This window comes from Carica papaya, chromosome 6, assembly GCF_054855325.1.
Source record: "Carica papaya isolate Zhongbai chromosome 6, ASM5485532v1, whole genome shotgun sequence".
Taxonomy (NCBI): Eukaryota; Viridiplantae; Streptophyta; class Magnoliopsida; order Brassicales; family Caricaceae; genus Carica; species Carica papaya.
Window position 1 is genome coordinate 4,176,046 of NC_142314.1, and position 18,171 is coordinate 4,194,216.

The 18,171-nt window shown below is 33.7% G+C and overlaps 2 protein-coding genes across 8 annotated transcripts in view; both read right to left on the reverse strand.

Moving 5' to 3' along the window:
* LOC110816580 (Small GTP-binding protein) overlaps positions 1-9,324 on the reverse strand; it is a 35,250-nt gene extending 25,926 nt beyond the window's left edge. Inside the window, exons 1-8 of one of the 5 annotated variants that reach the window (XM_088222634.1) lie at positions 8,940-9,324; positions 8,631-8,807; positions 7,880-7,966; positions 7,305-7,361; positions 7,075-7,140; positions 6,366-6,428; positions 5,421-5,465; positions 2,058-2,158 (exon numbers count right to left, since the gene is read on the reverse strand). In XM_088222634.1, coding sequence (XP_088078760.1) covers positions 2,058-2,158; positions 5,421-5,465; positions 6,366-6,428; positions 7,075-7,140; positions 7,305-7,361; positions 7,880-7,966; positions 8,631-8,807; positions 8,940-9,203 — 860 coding nt within the window. In that variant the 5' untranslated portion in view covers positions 9,204-9,324. Of the gene's footprint in view, positions 1-2,057; positions 2,159-5,420; positions 5,466-6,365; positions 6,429-7,074; positions 7,141-7,304; positions 7,362-7,879; positions 7,967-8,281; positions 8,530-8,630; positions 8,808-8,939 lie in introns of those variants that run through there. The other 4 variants (XM_088222637.1, XM_088222636.1, XM_088222635.1 and 1 more) reach the window with 4 other exon arrangements.
* Positions 9,325-10,408: 1,084 nt separating this feature from the next.
* Positions 10,409-17,559, reverse strand: LOC110816465 (putative magnesium transporter NIPA6). 3 transcript variants are annotated; one of them, XM_022044673.2, is made up of 9 exons: positions 16,950-17,557; positions 16,785-16,841; positions 16,368-16,458; positions 16,116-16,279; positions 15,893-16,020; positions 15,567-15,704; positions 14,108-14,200; positions 13,910-14,027; positions 10,409-10,917 (listed from the first exon to the last, which is right to left on the reverse strand). In XM_022044673.2, exons 1-9 carry the CDS (start codon positions 17,068-17,070, stop codon positions 10,787-10,789), a joined length of 1,041 nt encoding a protein of 346 aa, XP_021900365.1. In that variant the 5' UTR covers positions 17,071-17,557; the 3' UTR covers positions 10,409-10,786. The 3 variants fall into 3 exon arrangements, with proteins under 3 accessions (XP_021900365.1, XP_021900366.1, XP_088078740.1); XM_022044674.2 differs by having other exon boundaries at positions 16,116-16,276; positions 16,950-17,555; XM_088222614.1 differs by lacking the exon at positions 10,409-10,917 and adding an exon at positions 10,924-13,174 and having other exon boundaries at positions 16,950-17,559.
* Positions 17,560-18,171: the final 612 nt, after the last annotated feature.

The window sequence follows — 18,171 nt, forward strand, 5'->3', positions numbered from 1 at the left end:
ATTCCGCAGGAAGACGGCGAAGGGGACGCCTAAAGACTCCGTAGTTATATTTATAGTTCTTATTTTCGAGTATCTCTTTTAGTTAGTTTGTTCTTTTATATTTTGAGTACGTTTTTGGTTTTTTGTGTAAGGGATGTTAATCAAAATTTTTATTACGCTTCCGCATTTGACATTTTTAATACACATATTTCATTCTAAATTTCCAGGGTCGTTACAAATGCAAACACCTCAGCAAGCTTGAATACGTCAATTCTTGATAAGATCAAGAAATCAAGAGGTAAAGTGGACAATGAAATATGTATTTATTGAATATATATACAGGTTTACATGAGCAATAAAAGAAAGTACCTTTAATTGCAACGAGAGGGATATATTATTTATATACCATTACCTTACTTAATATAAACTTTAAATTTCTCAACACTCCCCTTTAAATTAGTAAATAGATATTATTCATTATTTATCTAGGATTACTTAATTCTTCGGTCAATATTTTCGCAAGTTGCAAAACAGTAGCCATATATGGAGTGCATATCAACCCATTATCCAATTTTTTCTCTGATAAAATGTCTATCTACATCAACGAGTTTAGTTCTGTCATATTATATGAAATTGTGAGTGATACTGATTGTTGATTTATTGTTAAAGTAGAATCTCATAGGTCTATCTCACGGAATTTTAAAGTCTTCTAAAATCATTTTCAAATATAGGAGTTCACGCACCCCTTCAGCCATAGCTCTGAATTTTGACTTCGCACTTGACTGGCTACCACATTCTGCTTATTACTTCTTCAAGTCATTAGATTCCTTTGGTGAAATATATAGTCGATTTTAGTGTATGCTTCAAGAAGTAGCCTATTATTTCCTTTGAACATAATTCCTTTCCTAGACTGCCCTTTCAAGCAATGGAGTATCTGTAGGCACATTGCATATGCACTTCCATGGCCTTGTGCATGAACTGACTCACTACACTAACTGCACAATTGATGTCTGACCTGGTACGTTACAAATATATTAATTTACCCACTAATTTATGGTACATTTTCCTTGTCTATATTTAGGTCTTCTTCTGGTCGTCCTACTTCATAATTGGGATCAATTCGTGAGCTAACAAGTTTGCATACTAACTTGTTAGTTTCCTTCAAAATTTTTGTAACATACTTTTGCTATGAGATGAATATTCCAAACTTTTAATAGTTACAGATCTGAAACACATAAACAGTATCCAACTTTTGAACTCTTAATTAGGATGCCCAGTTGGATCCCCCAGAGAGATTGTAGCTATGTAATCCCAATTTTCTCCCGACTCTTGTTCAAATAGTGTACCTTTTCAGAATTGGGGGAGCTAACTTGCATAATTATACCTTACACTCTAGGTTTTCGAGCTCAACGGTGTCGGTGCGTTAGTCACCAAAACTTTGAGCACACAATAAACCATGCTGCTATACACCACCTTTTTTTTTTCTGAAATAGCTGCCATACATCACCTTGGTGCTTGTTTAATTACTTTTATTTTCTTTTTGTTAAAAAAAGAAACAGTGAAACTAATTAAAGAGCTTAAGGAACAATAATATGTAAGTGTGTATCTAATCACCACAAGTCGGTTGCAGTGGTCAAGGGGGCCACAATTCTAACATTTTTTCAAACTGTACCCAACTTTTGAGCTCTTATTTAGGATCCCTAGCTGGATCCCCAGCGAGATTGTGGGTTGTGTACTCCTAAATTTCTTCCAACTCTTATCTGGATAGCAACCGCTTCCAGAATTCTGGGAGCTGACTTGCATAACCATCCAATGCTCTCTAGGTTTTTGATCTCAATAATGCCTTAAGCACCAAAAGTTTGGGTGTACCATGAACCATACTGCTATACACCCCTCCGTGTGTGTTTAATTACTTTTATCTTCTTCTCTCACAAAAAAAAATTAATAATAACAACAATATCAAAAAGCTTAAAAGGTATATTGAGGAACACATTTAGACATAAAAAGTACCCACGTGATAAAGACACTGAGGTAATAATGAACCAAGAACTGTCAAAGAATGAGAATCAGATTCAAACCTATCAAAAATTAGTGCTCTTAAAGGACTTTCAGCAGTATCAGGGGGCGCAGGAATTCTTTCAACAATTGCATTCAGTATTTCAGTTATTCCAATTCCCTCCTGCATAAGGCAAAGAATGACAAAAGACAACATTCAGAATAGATAAGTTTGTTCCCTTTCCATTTGCGTTAATTAATTGTAGAACAGCTTGAGAGATTGTTTTTTCAATAGAAAAAGAACCATTATTAGATAGAGAAGAAAAGGTACAGCCAAGGATGACTAGTTGCCTCCAAATGAACCAAGACACCAAAAAGAGGAAGATAGAGAGAGAGAGAGAGAGACTAGTCAAACTCAATGGAGCAACTCAATAGAGGATAATCGACCAACCTCTGCGTAAAATATAGCAAATAATACCTGTATGTTATCCATCACCTCATCCTCCTTATATAGTCAATTACCTTAGCCCAAAGAGATGCCAAAAGTCATCCTATCCTAGAAAAAGAAAAAAATGTGAGAAATGATCCTCACATTTCCTAGCATTTCTCTCCAACCACATCACCCATAACCCGGCCAACATGTCTCTATACACAATCTATACTCCTCCTCCTCCATACAAAAAAGACAGAAAAGTTAGCAAACAAAAAGACAGACATATTAAAGCCCTCAAGATTTAGAGGAGAAATCCTGAAGACACTAGAAGTGTCAAATAAGGGCGTCTTGATGTCTCCAAATTGTATCATAGTGCAAGAAAAGTGTGACTATAAGACTGAGCATCACAAAAGCACATCACAGCTCCCAAGGACAATAAAAAATTTGGGCTGGGAGAGACAATTGGTTAAAAAAGGAGGGCTGTTTGTTTGAAGTTCCCAAACAATTTTTTATATTGCTGAGAACAAGAATATTGTTGTAAAGGATGCTTTCCTTGGAGGAAGATCTTAGAAGTTGATTTGACTAGAAACTTGAACAGCTAGGAGGTTGATGATTCCTTTGCACTGCTCGATGTGCTTACCCAGATGGTGATTTCTGAAGAGAGCAAAGATAAACCTATCTGGAGCCTGAATTCCAAGGGACTCTTCTTAGTCAAATCTTATTACCAAAATCTGACAAGAAGAGAAGAGAAGATGAAGTGGTTTCCGAGGTAGCTGTTGGGGAAGATGAGAATGACTCCAAGGTTGCATTTTTTTTTCATGGGAAGCAGTTCAGGTATGCATTCTCACGTTGGATAAGTTTATCAAGAGAGGCAAGATTTTGGTGGATGGCTGCTATTTGTGCAAAAGCGAAGCGGAGACATGCAACCACATTCTCCTTCAGTGTCCTTTTGTATACCCATATGGTCTTTCACTAATAAGTTGTTGGGTCTGAGTTGGGGCTGTGCTGGCACTGTGAGAAAGGAGTTGTAAGCAGATAATTAGGCTTATTCCCTTTTCAACATTTTCGATTATCTGAAAAATAAGGAATAGGAGGGTTTTGAGGGTATAGAAGCTAACTCTAATAGACTTAAAAACTCTTGGTTCTAGTTCAAAAAAACAAAAAAAAAAAAACTATTGGTTCCAGGATTTAGAAGACTTAAATTGACATTTTATTTTAATTGTAAATCTTTTATATACGGATTGCACCACCTTGGTGCTCCAGAATACATACTGTTTATTCTAAAAAAAAAGAAAAAATTCCATCAAGGCCCAAAAGAAGGGATCTGAACCCACTACCTAAACCTAAAGTCTTGAGTACCATGAACCAACACCCTATCTAGACACTCCATTTTAGTTTCTTATAACAATTTCAGGATTAGCCCAACAAATCACTTATTTAACCTTCATTTTTTTTAGGCCATTAGCCACGCCATTAACATTCCGCCTTATAATCTTCACGATAAGGTGTCTCCACCTCAAATCCCTTAGGGATTACCAGGAGAAATTGTATTCTCTATCCTTTGAGTTCTAGTTTGGTTTTATTTCTCCTCCTAACATAGGTTCTTGGTAAGTCTAGATATCATGTCTTTCCCTAGTCCCACAAGTCTTTGATGTAGTTTACCCACAATATATGTTCATCAAGTTAATTACTGATGTGACCAATAGGGAGCATAACGACGCAACTGAGGTTATTAAATGCTTGGGAAAAGGCTAGCAAGGAGAAGGTCACAAATACATTGTGCAAACAAATGCAAGAGTCCAAACACACTCTCAAATCAGTAAGAGGGATGAGAAAGGCAGAGCTGAGAGATGGTTGTTCAAGGACTCCTGTAAGTCCTGGTACTCCTACCATTAGAATCCAAACCATTCATTTGCAACTTGTATTTACTCTTGGTTACTTTGATAACAAGGAACAAGATTTTGAAAGGAAGCATCATAACAATTTAGCAAGCAAGGACAGATTATTCGTTCATAAACTCCAATCATATTGATTACTAAATTAGGACTGGAAAGCAACTTCTCTAATAAATCAAATTGAATTTTGACTTTACGCACTCCATATGTGTGTTAACTAAATCAATGTACCGAAAACAAGTTGTCAAGCTAATTAAGTTAATTTAGCTAGATGCAAGGAGGATGTGGTAGTCAATTTTAGGAGTATTTTATTTTTTTGGAATGAAAAGTATAATGTATATTAACATAAAAGCACCAAGGGATACCACCCATGTACAAAAATTATTTACAGTTCGGTCAGTATTTTACCTTAAAAATGAGCGGAGAGTCCTAATTTCTGACAATTAAAAAAATCATAGGTCCTAAGAAGATGCAATCAAAAGAACTATGCCCAATTTAAGACACTATAGAAGTGCCGAACATTTTCATGCAATTTATCCTAGGATAAACCATATGGGAAACGTGTTATCCTTAATATACTATGTTATAAATACTCATTTTCTAACATCTATGTCATGTATTATTCATGAATCAGGTAAACCTCTTGGTGGGAGTAGAGGAAGAAATTTTATTTGCTAGATGACAATATAGTGAAAAACTTACACCCACTATAGAGCTCAGAAAAAAAAAATAAAAAATTTAAATAATCCTTAAACTACAGGGTGTGGCAAGAGAGAGAGAGAGAGAGAAAGAGAGAGAAAAAGAGAGCACCAAAATGCAAAAATATTTCTTAAAATGATTTTACTAATTTGGTATTTAAGTATTTATAGAGTTCTTTTTATAACATATATGATATAATATTCCTTATAATAATATTGTTTCAAAGGCTTAATTATATATGATATAATTTTTTTATATAAACTTAACCATGCAATATCTCCATTAAAAATTATGTTTACTTATAAAAGCTTTAGATTTAAAAACAAAATACAGAATGTTTACATTTTCTATCAAGTCATACTGTAGTTAATCAAGAAAAGCCATGTCAATAAGCAAATGCACAGTAGTATAGAACTAACCTTTGCAGAGCACAGTATTGCCTTGCTACAATCTAACCCAACAACCTACACCAAAAAAAATATATATATACAGATAACAATTAACAGATGAAAGAATTTCCGGTTTGGCTGAAGTCATACAATTTTTTTACTATTTACAACTGAAGTTGGTGCTTGTTATCATAGCATAATTGATCTTTACTTTTGGTTAAAGAAAATCTAAAAGTGCAAAACTACCAAAAATTGGTATAAAATAAAATCTAGAAATCATATTATGTTTAATATAACATCAAATTATTAAATAATAATAATTTACAGTACAAAAATATAACAAAAATGTTTATATTCAAAAATATAACAAAAAATATTTATATTATAGAAGTATGATAAAAATTGTTTTAATTAATAAACTATATAAAGAATAACAAAACAAAGAGAAAAAACCAACCAAAAGGTTAGTGATCAGTGACAAGCACATAGTCTTGGCCAGCTCTCAATTAGGATGAGATCTGGCCCACGACTGTCACGACTCCACACCAGTTGCATGCGTGACATGGCTTTGGTCCCAACTAGAGTCACGATTACAAACAATCTGCAGTGGTGGCGATCAAGGATGGTGGTCATTTGTGAGAGCAATAGTTGTTAAAATGGTTGGAATCATAATCAATCAAAAGTATATTTTTTTAAATAGGTTTATTTAGCATAATTTAAGTTGATAGAAAAAGCATTCATATTTGTTTAGATGATGACTAAAGTCATTAGAAGCCTAGTAGGAAACTAAATAAACACGCCAAAATGTAAACCAAAAATCAAAAGGAAGAAGATTTAGAGATCCAAAGTGAAACTTGAAAGAGTTGAAATGATATTGGCTTCCGAGTATCAATCCCATATTATAGTAAGATATGGATCAATTTAGGCCCAGATACACCCACCAAACCAATGGAATCCTTCTACTTTTGCACCAACCTCTTCAATCTCTCGAATAACTCGCTCTGGTTCAGCACCTGGAAGATCTATCTTATTCAAGACCTGGAATGAATAAGAATGGTCCGTTTGAATTTGCTTTGATTAACATAAATACATTCTCACAAATTTATATTTGAGTTAAACTCCAAAGTCCAAAGAAGAAAATAAACATTGACAAACCCTATCATTTACACATTTTCTTACAACTAATCATAAACATATGGTCATAAAAAAATATTCAAAAAAGCATGCTTATAGCAGCCATATCATGAGCACATTCACATAATTAATTCCCAAATTATGTTATGGTACTCAACTTGCATGTCTGTCAAATTAGGGAAATAATATAAAATTTCTTCAATTACCATTTCTACATCCTATGCAAAAGAAAAGATCTTAGACATCAGTGAAATCTTTACAATGAAATGCACCATTACAAAATGGAAAAGAAAGATACTGGGACAGATAAGACCTAAATCCATGTCATCTGAGTTCCTAAAAAGATTCATGCCATCTCAATATAACCATTCTTCTTCCCTTTTCTTGTTTTTGTTTTTGTGATTTGATTGAATAGGAAGGAAATAAAACATATGTGCAAGCTCTTCGAATCCCATGAGAATCCGAATCAATGAGGAAGATGAAATTCAAAAAATAAAAGGAAAACAAAAAGGTTTTGAGAAAATACTACCAAAGAGAGTTAGCTACTTACAGGTATGATTTCTAGGTTGTTTTCCAAGGCCAAGTAAACATTAGCCAAAGTTTGCGCTTCCACTCCCTTAAAAAATAAGCACAATATTAAGTGCTACTAGTAGAGAAAGTAGTGTACCTTGTACTACATTTTGCTACAGATCCAGATAGAATCAATATTACAAATGAGAGAAATTATCAGTTCAAGGATCGCAAAGTGCTCCAATTGATTAACTAATTACAAAAATTCACCTGAGAAGCATCCACAACAAGGAGAGCACCCTCGCATGCAGCAAGAGAACGAGAAACCTGGACATAAATGAAAGAGAAAATAGATAAATTCAGAACATTTTTCAAAAGGCAATTGGATTGACCATCATTCATTTTTTATTGGCCTCGCAATCAGGCAGAATGGTAGCTCCAATATGGTTGAAATACTAAGGTCGGTTCTACCATCATCATAGGAGCCCCCTGGAAATTCATCTCTAAGATATATAGTTCTCTTACCCCTTTAGTTCATGGTAAGGTGGATGATGGCTCCCATTTTCTCTTCTGGAAGATTATTGGAGGGGAATGGTATCCTTTGCCTCATTATTCTTTCTTGTATCATTATCTGCTAGACATTGTGTGACTAATCTCTACTTTTATGAATTGTCTTGATGGTCAGGTATCGTGGAAGAGAAACAATGTATTTGATGTCTTTCATGGATACTCTTAACAGCTTTTATTCTCATCAAAAAGAGCATGGACATGATGTAAACCAAAAAAATCTGTAGATGAATCATGTTGCAACGTTAAAGAATAAAAAGAAGTTCCCAAGAATATACCTCATAGGAGAAATCAACATGCCCTGGAGTATCTATTAAGTTCAGGCAATATGGTTCGTTTCTGAACATATAACGCATTCGAGCTGCCTACCACAAAAGTGAAAGAAAATTAGACCTAAAGAGAATTATGAGTTGAACAAAATCATTTCAAAATAAGAAGCATCAAGCACGTTATAAAAGCATTTAAGTGTGACAGAAAGAAGTACTGGCCCATTTTTTCGTGATAACTAACTAATTCAAATAGAATGAGAAAACACAAAATGATTTATAGAATACAATTGCCAGCTCTTGAATGGCTAACTTGATCCTGGTAGTCATAACAGAGCGTTATTTTATCTCTGCAATACCCTAAAGTACTAGATTAGAACAGAATTGTTCAAATTTGCAAAGAGTTTTCCCTACCTCCGAGGAACCCATTCCAAGCTATTAACAAACCAGCCACTATTCATTACTAATCATCTTCACCTTGAAATAACTTTCTCAACATGGAAATTCTTGGTCTTCTTTTTCTTTTTCTTCTCATTTACGTACATAGTAATAGCTGCTAACGGCCGTCACTGAACTCTCATTCTCGTGAAAGTGAGAAGAGAAGGTAAGCACTGGACTATTTGCCGATTGGTTAATTTTTTAGTCTTCTTGATTGAACTCAACTAAACGGAATAAAAAGCAATCGGTCAAATGCTTCAGAGAAGAAACAGAGCCAATGCTGGTCCAGTCATGACGAACGAAGAAAAGAAAGAACATAACGAACCTGGAGTTTAATCGTGATGCCTCTTTCTCTCTCCAAGTCCATGTTATCAAGAAACTGATCCTTCATTTCTCGCTTCTGCACAGTCCCGGTCATTTCAAGCAACTTATCTGCTAAAGTTGATTTCCCGTGGTCAATATGCGCTATAATGCAAAAATTCCTGATATTCGTAACCGGAACCTGTATTTCCAAAAACAAAAACAGAATCTCTCATCCAATCCAAACAGATAATAACAGCGAAAAGATCATGGAGTGAAGAACATAATAGAACGGCATAACAGAAAGATAGAAAGAAGAAAACAGAAGGCAGGCCTTCAAGAGTCGATCCTGGCCAACTTTGACAGCCAATTCAGTATTGATTGCGCCTTCTGTCTGCATGCCGGCGGTCTGACAAGAGACACGAAAGGGCAACCGATGGTTGAAATGTACATTGGCCGTGTGCGGAGGAGAGGAGATGGAAAATTTGGAGAGACGGTGGGTTTTACAGAGAGACGGAGTGGAGAAGTGAGAGGTTGGGAGTAGTGGAGTAGTTTTGGATAAGAGAAACGTTAGAGAAGAGTAATCCATTGCTGCCATTTTTTTGAGCTCTGCTGGCTCGGGCTCCGTCTGAAACTTTTTAAATTGGAAATTCGAAAGGTCGGGCTTGTGGTTGATTTTGAGCCACAAGCTGGGGCTTGAACACACGAACTGCGACTTCGACAGTTTGGGACGGCATGAATTGAAATGCAATTAATTAAGAATTGGAGTAGAGAAACTTCAATTAAGAATAAAAATATAATTTAAAAATGTTTTATAATCTTTTTCCTTTTCACTCGTATCAATTAATAATGATATTTTATTTTTTAACCATTAATATTCTTTTCATTTCTTTCAATAATAATATCATAATATTATTTAAATTTTAATTTTAATTTTCTGATTATTATTTCATTTTATTTTAATTTTTATGATCACACTAGCGCGTATCAATTAACACAATCAATTTCAATAAATATAGTCAAATGGGATCTTCTATAAAAATTTATGTTTAATTAAATACAAATCTTTTTTAATTGTATTCAAGTAAATCTTTTAAGTGAATTGAAATTACTTATTTTGTATCCATTACTAGTTTATAAAATTTCTCATGTTATTGAATTTTTAAATTTTGATTCAAAAATATAGAATGTTATAAACATGAATGGTGACTTCAACGTTGCATTGAGAGTTGGAGTAATCACCCATTTATCAACCACACGAGGAACAGTTTAAAAGAGATTTTGTATTTGGGAGAATAAGTCGAGATAAGAACAAAAATGTAATTAATTCTGGGAATAACTTCTAGCTAACTACCATGTTTCTTGTAGTTTTCAGTCAAGAAATTGTTAAATTCTCTTTTAACGAGTCCATACTATTAACTAAAATCAGAAATCGCTTAATTTTCTCTTAATGACCTCACATATTATTAATAGAAATCTCACAACAAATTCGTTAATCAAGATCGTAACAATTTAGTATCAGGTCTAACTGTTATGGAGGAATTGTATTACTTGTTCCGAAAATTTCTACAAACTTATTAAGAAGATGTAGAACAAGATAACTACTAACTTGAATTGGACACAGAATTAACTTGAAATTAAATACTATTTGAATTCAATTTTTATCACATATATATATTATAATTATATCTCATTCTATAAAATTGAAATTTGAGCTAACCCTCAAAAAGTGAGATGTATACATACCTTATATCCTTCAGCAAGCAAGATAATACCAAATACTAAATCATGGAACTGTCCAAATTTCTAAGCATGAAATTAAATTATTTTTCGTGATATAAATTAAATTAAATTAAATTATACAAGACCAAGCACATTTCTCCTGCACACAAGACACTTCTAGAAAAAGTGCTATCTAGCTGGACAATGAGAAATAGAAACCAAAAATTAAATTGATAGATGAAGTGATAATAACTCCCTATGACTATGGAGATACACAGAGAAAAAAAAAAAAAAAAAGAGCCACGATTTGCTTCCACACTAAAGAGGATAAAAGAATATAAAATTCCTCTAGAAAAAAATTTACTTGCTTGTCACCTACACAACCATGTATAAGTTCTGAAGCCATACCACAAAGATGTGAACCCCAAATTCAGAGCTTTGATGCCCATCATATTCAGTTTACTTGAAATAGTCTTGCCGAATAATAGTCATAAAACTAGGGGATAATCCATCTTCATCCTTCTGTTTCCAATGTTCTCCATTTCCTTGGATATACCATGAAACTTTTGGAGATAACGGTGTATATAGATCTGCAATTTCATCATTATCATCACAAAACTTTGGTTTAATATTATCCATCCAATGAATCAACTGCCTCACAAAGAGAAACGTAACTAAGATTAAAGAATTATATCTATTACGTCCTTGCCTACAGGCCATCTTGCAACTAACAATATAAAGAGACCCCTGAACTATCCTGAGTAGGATTCTGTAGTATGTTTGACTCAAAGTATCTTGGTGTTTGTAATACTCATACAACTTTTTATTTAAAAAAAAAATATATCTTGGTGTTTGATTGGGATCAAAGACATATTTTTGTAAGAGCAAGTGGTGGCTAAATTTGAAAGATGGCTCACAAGTCGAAAGATGTCATTTATCTAAAGGAGGCAGGCTTACACTCACTAAAAGCACACTCTCTGAATTGGTCATTTGTTATCTCTCTTTGATTCTGATCCTGGTCTGGCTAACTAGAGGATGTCCAACGTCGTTTCTTGTGGGGGGACTATCTATCAGACAATATTCCATCTTGTGGCTTGGAAGAAAGTCAAGCATCCGATTGATAGAAGTGGTCTGAACATCAGATCTTTTCTTCTCTTCAGTAAAGTGTTGCTAGGAAGATAGATTTGGAGATTCATGTTGGTTGAAGATAGTTTTTGCTGGAGTGTCGTTAAGGCTTAAGTTTGGAGTTGAGCATTTGGGGCAGATAGTCAAGACTCTTACAGGTTCCAACATCACAAGATTATGGAAGAATATCAACGCTGGCAGGAGGCCTTCTAGCCTTGCATCAAAATCAGAGTCCTTTTGGGAAGATAGTGTGGTTTTGACATGACAATTGGCACGACGAGTGTGTTCTTGAGCAGATCTTCCCAACATTTTTTCTCTGGCTCGGAGTGAAGAGGCAGTTGATGGGATTTGTTTTGATGTCTTCGAGAAAAGTTGTATGGGATGTCGAACTTAGCAGGAATCTCAATGATTAGGAGGTAGAGGAACTTTCGAAGTTTTTTTCGCAGCCTTTCATGTTGCAGTATCTCACCTTCAGAAGACGATGTTTTTTGGAAGTTGGCTCCGAGTGGATCCATCATGGTGAAATTTCTTGAAATTATCTCTCTTCCTCAGCACCTGCTCGGACTCATCTAGTTTCACTTGGAAATTAGCTATTTGGAAGCTGATTGCTCCCCCAGGGTTGCCTTTTTCGCTTGAGAGGCGGCTAGTGGCAGAATCCTCGCAATTGATAATCTTAGAAGAGAGACAAAATTTTGTCAACAGTTATTACTTATGCAAGAGGGATACTGAATCCTCTGATCACCTTTTGTTACATTGTCCATGTTCCAATCACCTGTGGTACACTGCTATCAGTTTCTTGGGGCTGAGTGAGGCGATGTGGGCTTGATGGTCGAAGAGTTTCGGGCTTAGCATGGCATCTATAGTGGTAAGAGAAGAAGAAAGTTAATATCTCTAATCCCCTTGACTAACTTGTGGGTGATTTATACGGAAAGGAATAATTAGGTTTTTAAGGATACCATATCTTTTGGTAGGATTAATGATTTATGGTTCACAACCCTAATTTTTATGTTGAAGGGAAATCCTGTTATTTTTTATGAGGATTTAGAGGACCTTGTAGACATTTTCATTAATATGTAATTCTAGCTTTATTACATGGGTGGTACCTTTTGGTGTCTCAATAATATGATTTAAAAAAAAAAAACAAAGGAATAACAGGGTATTCTCTCATGTAGCACTTTTCCATATGCTAGTTTCCTAAGTAGTTAATTTCTTATTCTTCTAACAGATATCTCTATAAATACCATAAACTATTTCTTCAACAAAATTATATCAGCAATTCAATAGTAATATTTCAGTCTATTTTTTTTATAAAAAAAAAGATATTTGAAACAAAAGGCAATTAACATAAAAAATTTAAAAATAAATTTATTGAAAAAATTTTCTTTTCTACAAAGTTTATTTATTTAAATTTTCATAAAGGACAAGTTAATCTACATATAAATGCACACTCATACATGTTTTTTCTACGATGAAGTTGTGATGCATACAATGTTTTCCTTATCATGAGGTTGGCCATTATATATGCATAAGCTACATTGCTCAAACTTGGAATTTTTAGTGATATACCCATCTTCACAAGACTCCTATATGGGTATGAAATCTGTCTGACAATTGATGTGCATGCCGGAAATGTCACTTTCTTGCAAGTAAGTTTTATCACGGTTGAAGCATATCGTAATGATAGCATGTTGGACTCAGTTCTGATGGGTGTTTATTCCTTTGCTGAAACAGAAAGGAAGATGACGGTGGATGCTTTTAAGGCAGAGAGAAAGTAAAGTTTATAAGACAATAAAGAGAGATAGAGAGCTTTTCCAAGAGAGAGGAAGAGAAAGAGGGAGGGGAGAATGAGAAGGGAAATGTCTTCACTACATTTTAGAAGATACTTAATATACAGACACGTAGAGAGAGAGAGAGAGAGAGAGAGAATGAAAAGCGTAGCCATGGAAAAACAATAAAGAAAAAGGTGGATACAGTTATGGTTAGAGTGATTCTAGAGGAAAGAATCCCAAATGGATTTCGGCTGTAAATAACTAAATGTATTGATTTGGGTTAAACCAAAAGCCTAAAGAACTCCACTACAACACAAAATTGGGGGAGATTGTTTAAAGAATTCGAATAGAAAGTGGATTTTATATTTATGCAAACTAATACGGAGCGGTTTAACTTGTATACATAAATCAATCGCAATAACTTATTTCAAATAAACTTAGTAATTAAGATCAACTATTCTTATTGAACTAAAATAATTCAACATAAGTTCCTCAGTTGACTTAATTATTCTTTAATCAAACAAGTTCAGACAACCGTAGTAAATTTTGGACGCTTTTTAACCAAGCTCTAAACTTTTAATTTTAAATTTTCCAAGTTAGACATTTAGATCCATCGCCACACCCGAGTCTGAGCAACATACTGCACAACAGAGATACCTATAAAAAATGAAATAAATTAGAAAATTACCTGCAATGAAAGGTGGATCTGGATCTCTTGTACTATGCAATACAGCAGTGCCAGATAACACAGTGATAAAACCACAAAGTTCGGATGCTATACTGCTTGCACTTTGACCAGCATAATCCTATGAAACATGACGACAATTAGTACTGCTATTTTCCCTCAACTTTATAGCTTATTTTGTGTGGGTTTGTGCCCAAATACCTTAAACATTATTGCACTAGCAAATATTGTAAACGATGTAAACCCAGCATAATAGATAGGAGAAACAACTGCTGTGTTGAAAGTATCTAGTGCCTGCAACAGTCAATTAGCCATTAGATAAGAATTAATATTGACCTTAAACAAATAGTTCATACAATTGAACTTGAAATCTTCAACAAAGATAAAAAAGAAAAGAAAAAGAAAAGGAAAAATACCTTATAATATGATTAGCATTTCATCATTCCTTTATTTTTGGTTGATGTTAAATTATAGAAACATTAAGAACTAGCATTTCTAGAGAGCATATGATTAACTGCTTTAACAATTTAAGCATCTAGCTCTAGAACTATGCTTTATAGACACTTCAATGGTAACGTCAGCACTTTTTTATAGCAGCTAATCCATCAGCCACCTTACCCCCTCCGGCAACTTATTTAAGTATTCCAAGACAGACCATTGAACAGGAACAATTTTGGGTGACTTATGATCTTTTCATGATGACTGCCAACGTACAAAAAACATTAACCATTCAATAACCATAAAGTTAAAAAACTGCTTGAAACATGTGCCAAAACATGGAAAAGTACCTAATTCAAAAGGAAAGCAGAGTGTCCTAAATCTTTGAGTATTTTTTCCGCAAATTACAGCTGATTCCTTTTAGTTTAAGGTTTTTCATATTTAATACATATGGTTTAACTTCAGCACTTTCAGGACTCTTGATTTAACCATTAGTAAAGCAATACAAGACTGTTAGTTTGAACACATAAATGGTCTAAATTTTAAAAAGATTGACATGCATATGGCTCATATTAGCCTTTCAAGAATTGAAAACAACTAAAATTCCCAAAGATTTTATAAATTAAACCAAAAATAAAACTAAATACTAAAATGTAAAGTACAAAAAATTAATTATGGAGAATGTGCTTTATTAAAGTAATAGTACTGTCTGGAAGTGCATATATGTATAGTTAGAGTAATTAATTGTATGTTTCCTTTTTTTTCATAAGAATGCGTATGTATAAGGTCCTAATATTCAATAATACAAACAATATCCTATTCTTCCATAAGACTTTCTGGGTTTTAAAAAAACCGGTTAGAAAGTCTCATTTGGGCCGCATATATGTCAAGCTTTTCAAAATTCTGAGCATCCACATACCAAACGAACTAACAGTACTATTTAACTTACTCACGGTTAAACCACGAGTACTTAAGTGGTTAAAAATAAACTATATGTATTGAATTTAAAGAACCCTAAACCACATGATATTAAACTGTACTTTACATGTAGTTTTTAGAGAAAATTGTAAATGCATGAAATTATTGTTCATTTATTCTTCTAAGAATCACATCCTACCGCTATTCATTTAACTACACTAATGATACTGCTACTTCGCTTCTTGCTATAAAATTATGCTGAAATTCTTCCAACTCTACAAAATAATTCTATGATAAGACTTACCATGTTTAGATAATTCAACTGAGTGATGATACAAGTAATTGCAACCATCGCAAAAACCCATGTTTGGAAATATTTGGCCTGGTTTATGCCCTCTAAAGTCAATTTTATTGCAATCCCAATAGCTTTTACACTCATCACCTGCAAAACAATTAACCTTCAGTAATAAGAAATTAATGAAAGAATGTCTTTTAGAATGAGTAGATCCTAATTATGAGCCCAAATTGGAGTAAACCAGAAACTACAAAACCATTTTATCATTTGGAACAAACCAAAAATGATGGGCATGCTAAATCATACTGAGGAATTAACTACTAATGGTAACTTACTGTCAACGATCCAATTATGGAGCATAATCCTATATAAACCATTATGTTGGTCTGACCATAGCGTGGAGCACAGTATAAGATCAGTGCCAGTGCTACAGCTAGCACTGACCCTGTATACAAAAGAAATGCTGCCATAGGAAGACATGAAAGCCAATCATTTGGATTGCTCCAAACAAAAAAAACAGGATGAGTAAAAGATAACTTGAAAACAGGACAAGCATACCTGGTTGAGTAGCTAATTCCCAAATTTCTTCTACTGAATTAATGCTTCGCTCTTCGGGTGCATGAAGCACAATAATCGTAGAACCCACTATGCACAGAAGGCACCCCAACATGCCCATCTTTTGCAGTTTCTCCTTCAGCAAGAAATGTGCTAAAATAGCACTGCTAATTTCCACGCAAAGTTCATAATTCATGAGAAACCATGACAGGTTAGTGCCAACATGTCAACAAGAAACAACAATCAGAGCATTACCTCACAATGATACTCAATGCACCAAGTGGAGTCACAAGCACAGCAGGTGCATAAATGTATGCTATAAAATTGGCAATCTCTCCTACAATCACTGTCAAGAGGCCACAAATTTCAGAAAACAACATGCCAACTAAAAATCAGCCAATTTAATAGATTAATTTTCTTGGATGTATCGGTAAGATCTCATCTTCTCACATTCTATAAACTGAGTAAAGGAAGATAATGAGGATTAAGTCAAACTCAACACAACTGCTAAGCCTAATTTGACCTAATTCTTTCAATCCAGCATCCAATTACCTTCACTAAAACATAACCCTCAGCAATAAAACGTAAAGCCTACAAAAAAGAACCAAAAAGAAAAGCAAGCAAATAAACAAAACGCAGACTAATGCAGAAATCAGTGAAGGATTAACTTACTAGTAACCATGCCGACCCACCAAAGAGGCTCCAACAAATACCCATATCCTCCAGAACCTTAAAAATCACAAGTAATTGAAATCAAGTAACGTCAACAAAAAAGATTAAACACAAAACTATATCCAATCTCAGAAGACCTTGACTTGTATAGGAATGCAAACTTACCGGCACGAGGGCCGTTGACCCCAGCCTTGCGGAGGCCCTTCTTCTTGATAATAAAACTGGAACCTATGAAGGCGCTTGAGACAACGGCCAGAATGAAGCCCTTGAGATTACTCGAATACATCTATACATAGATATGTACATACATACATGTGCTATTACAATCTGCTTTGCTCAACACGAGAAGAGGAGATTAAAAGCGACTCATAGGTGTTGCGCCACAACCCTAAGACCGGAAAAGTTCATGGAGTGATTCTGGTTATTGAGCCAATACCAGGCTATACTTTTTGCTCTTCCGGATTTTGGTACACTGATTATTGATTAGCTATCATTGTATGTATATCTTCCGAGTTTCTATTGTTTCTGGACAGAGAGTAATTCCAGAGCTACCTACCAGTCCTCCCTCCTCCTCTCCTCCCGCATCTTTGAATCTTCGATGGCTCCTGCAGGGTATCTGATGCTTTCCCAATGATTCAGTTTCTAATCATTAATCTTGAAGAACTAAACATTAACTGAATTTTTGCTTCAAATGAAACGTGAATTTGCGTTTTCCTATTTTTCTTTATCCAACTCACGAAACGTGAATTAAGCCAAATCCAGTAAATTTACGGTAGATGACAGTCTTTTCCGTATATTTCTATGTTCAATTTAATATTATTTTTATGTTTGATAATAATATATAAATAATTGTTAAGGTGTCCTCCAAATAATTACATAATTTTTATTTTTATAATAATAGAGAATTTAGTTTTTTTTTTTCATCACGAGTTACACGTGAATGTTGAATTAATAAATAAATAAAATATATGAAATGATAATTTTTATAAATATCATTTATAAAAAAATTTGACTATAAAATAACATTTAAATCCCGATAAAGTAATGATATTTTTTATAAAAAAAAAAAATTTATTTTTTTTAAATTCACGTGATCACATTATAACAATTATGAAAATATTTATTTATATAAATAAATTTATTTAAGTATATTATTACATTGAATTTTTATTACTTGTCAACTAAAAGTTTGTACAATAATAATTATGTAGAATTATTCAATTACCTAGTTTAATCGTGCATTGGTTGTGTATAAAAAATTATCACTTGACAGTAATTATTAAACTTATTTTTATGTGTATTTATTATATTACCACTTCTTATAATTTATATTATAGGGTGTAACTTAGATAATTATTAATAATTTTTAATTTTTAATAAAAAATAT

Bases quoted from the DNA above. Each gene is read 5' to 3' on its own strand.
- LOC110816465 (XM_022044673.2), bottom strand. From the start codon at position 17,070: ATGTATTCGAGTAATCTCAAGGGCTTCATTCTGGCCGTTGTCTCAAGC. The intron at 16,459-16,784 runs GTAAGTTAATCC...GCCTCTTGACAG, and splicing joins GTGGGTCGGCATGGTTACTA to TGATTGTAGGAGAGATTGCC. The intron at 10,918-13,909 runs GTAATTTTCTAA...ATGAAATTGCAG, and splicing joins AGATCCACCTTTCATTGCAG to ATCTATATACACCGTTATCT.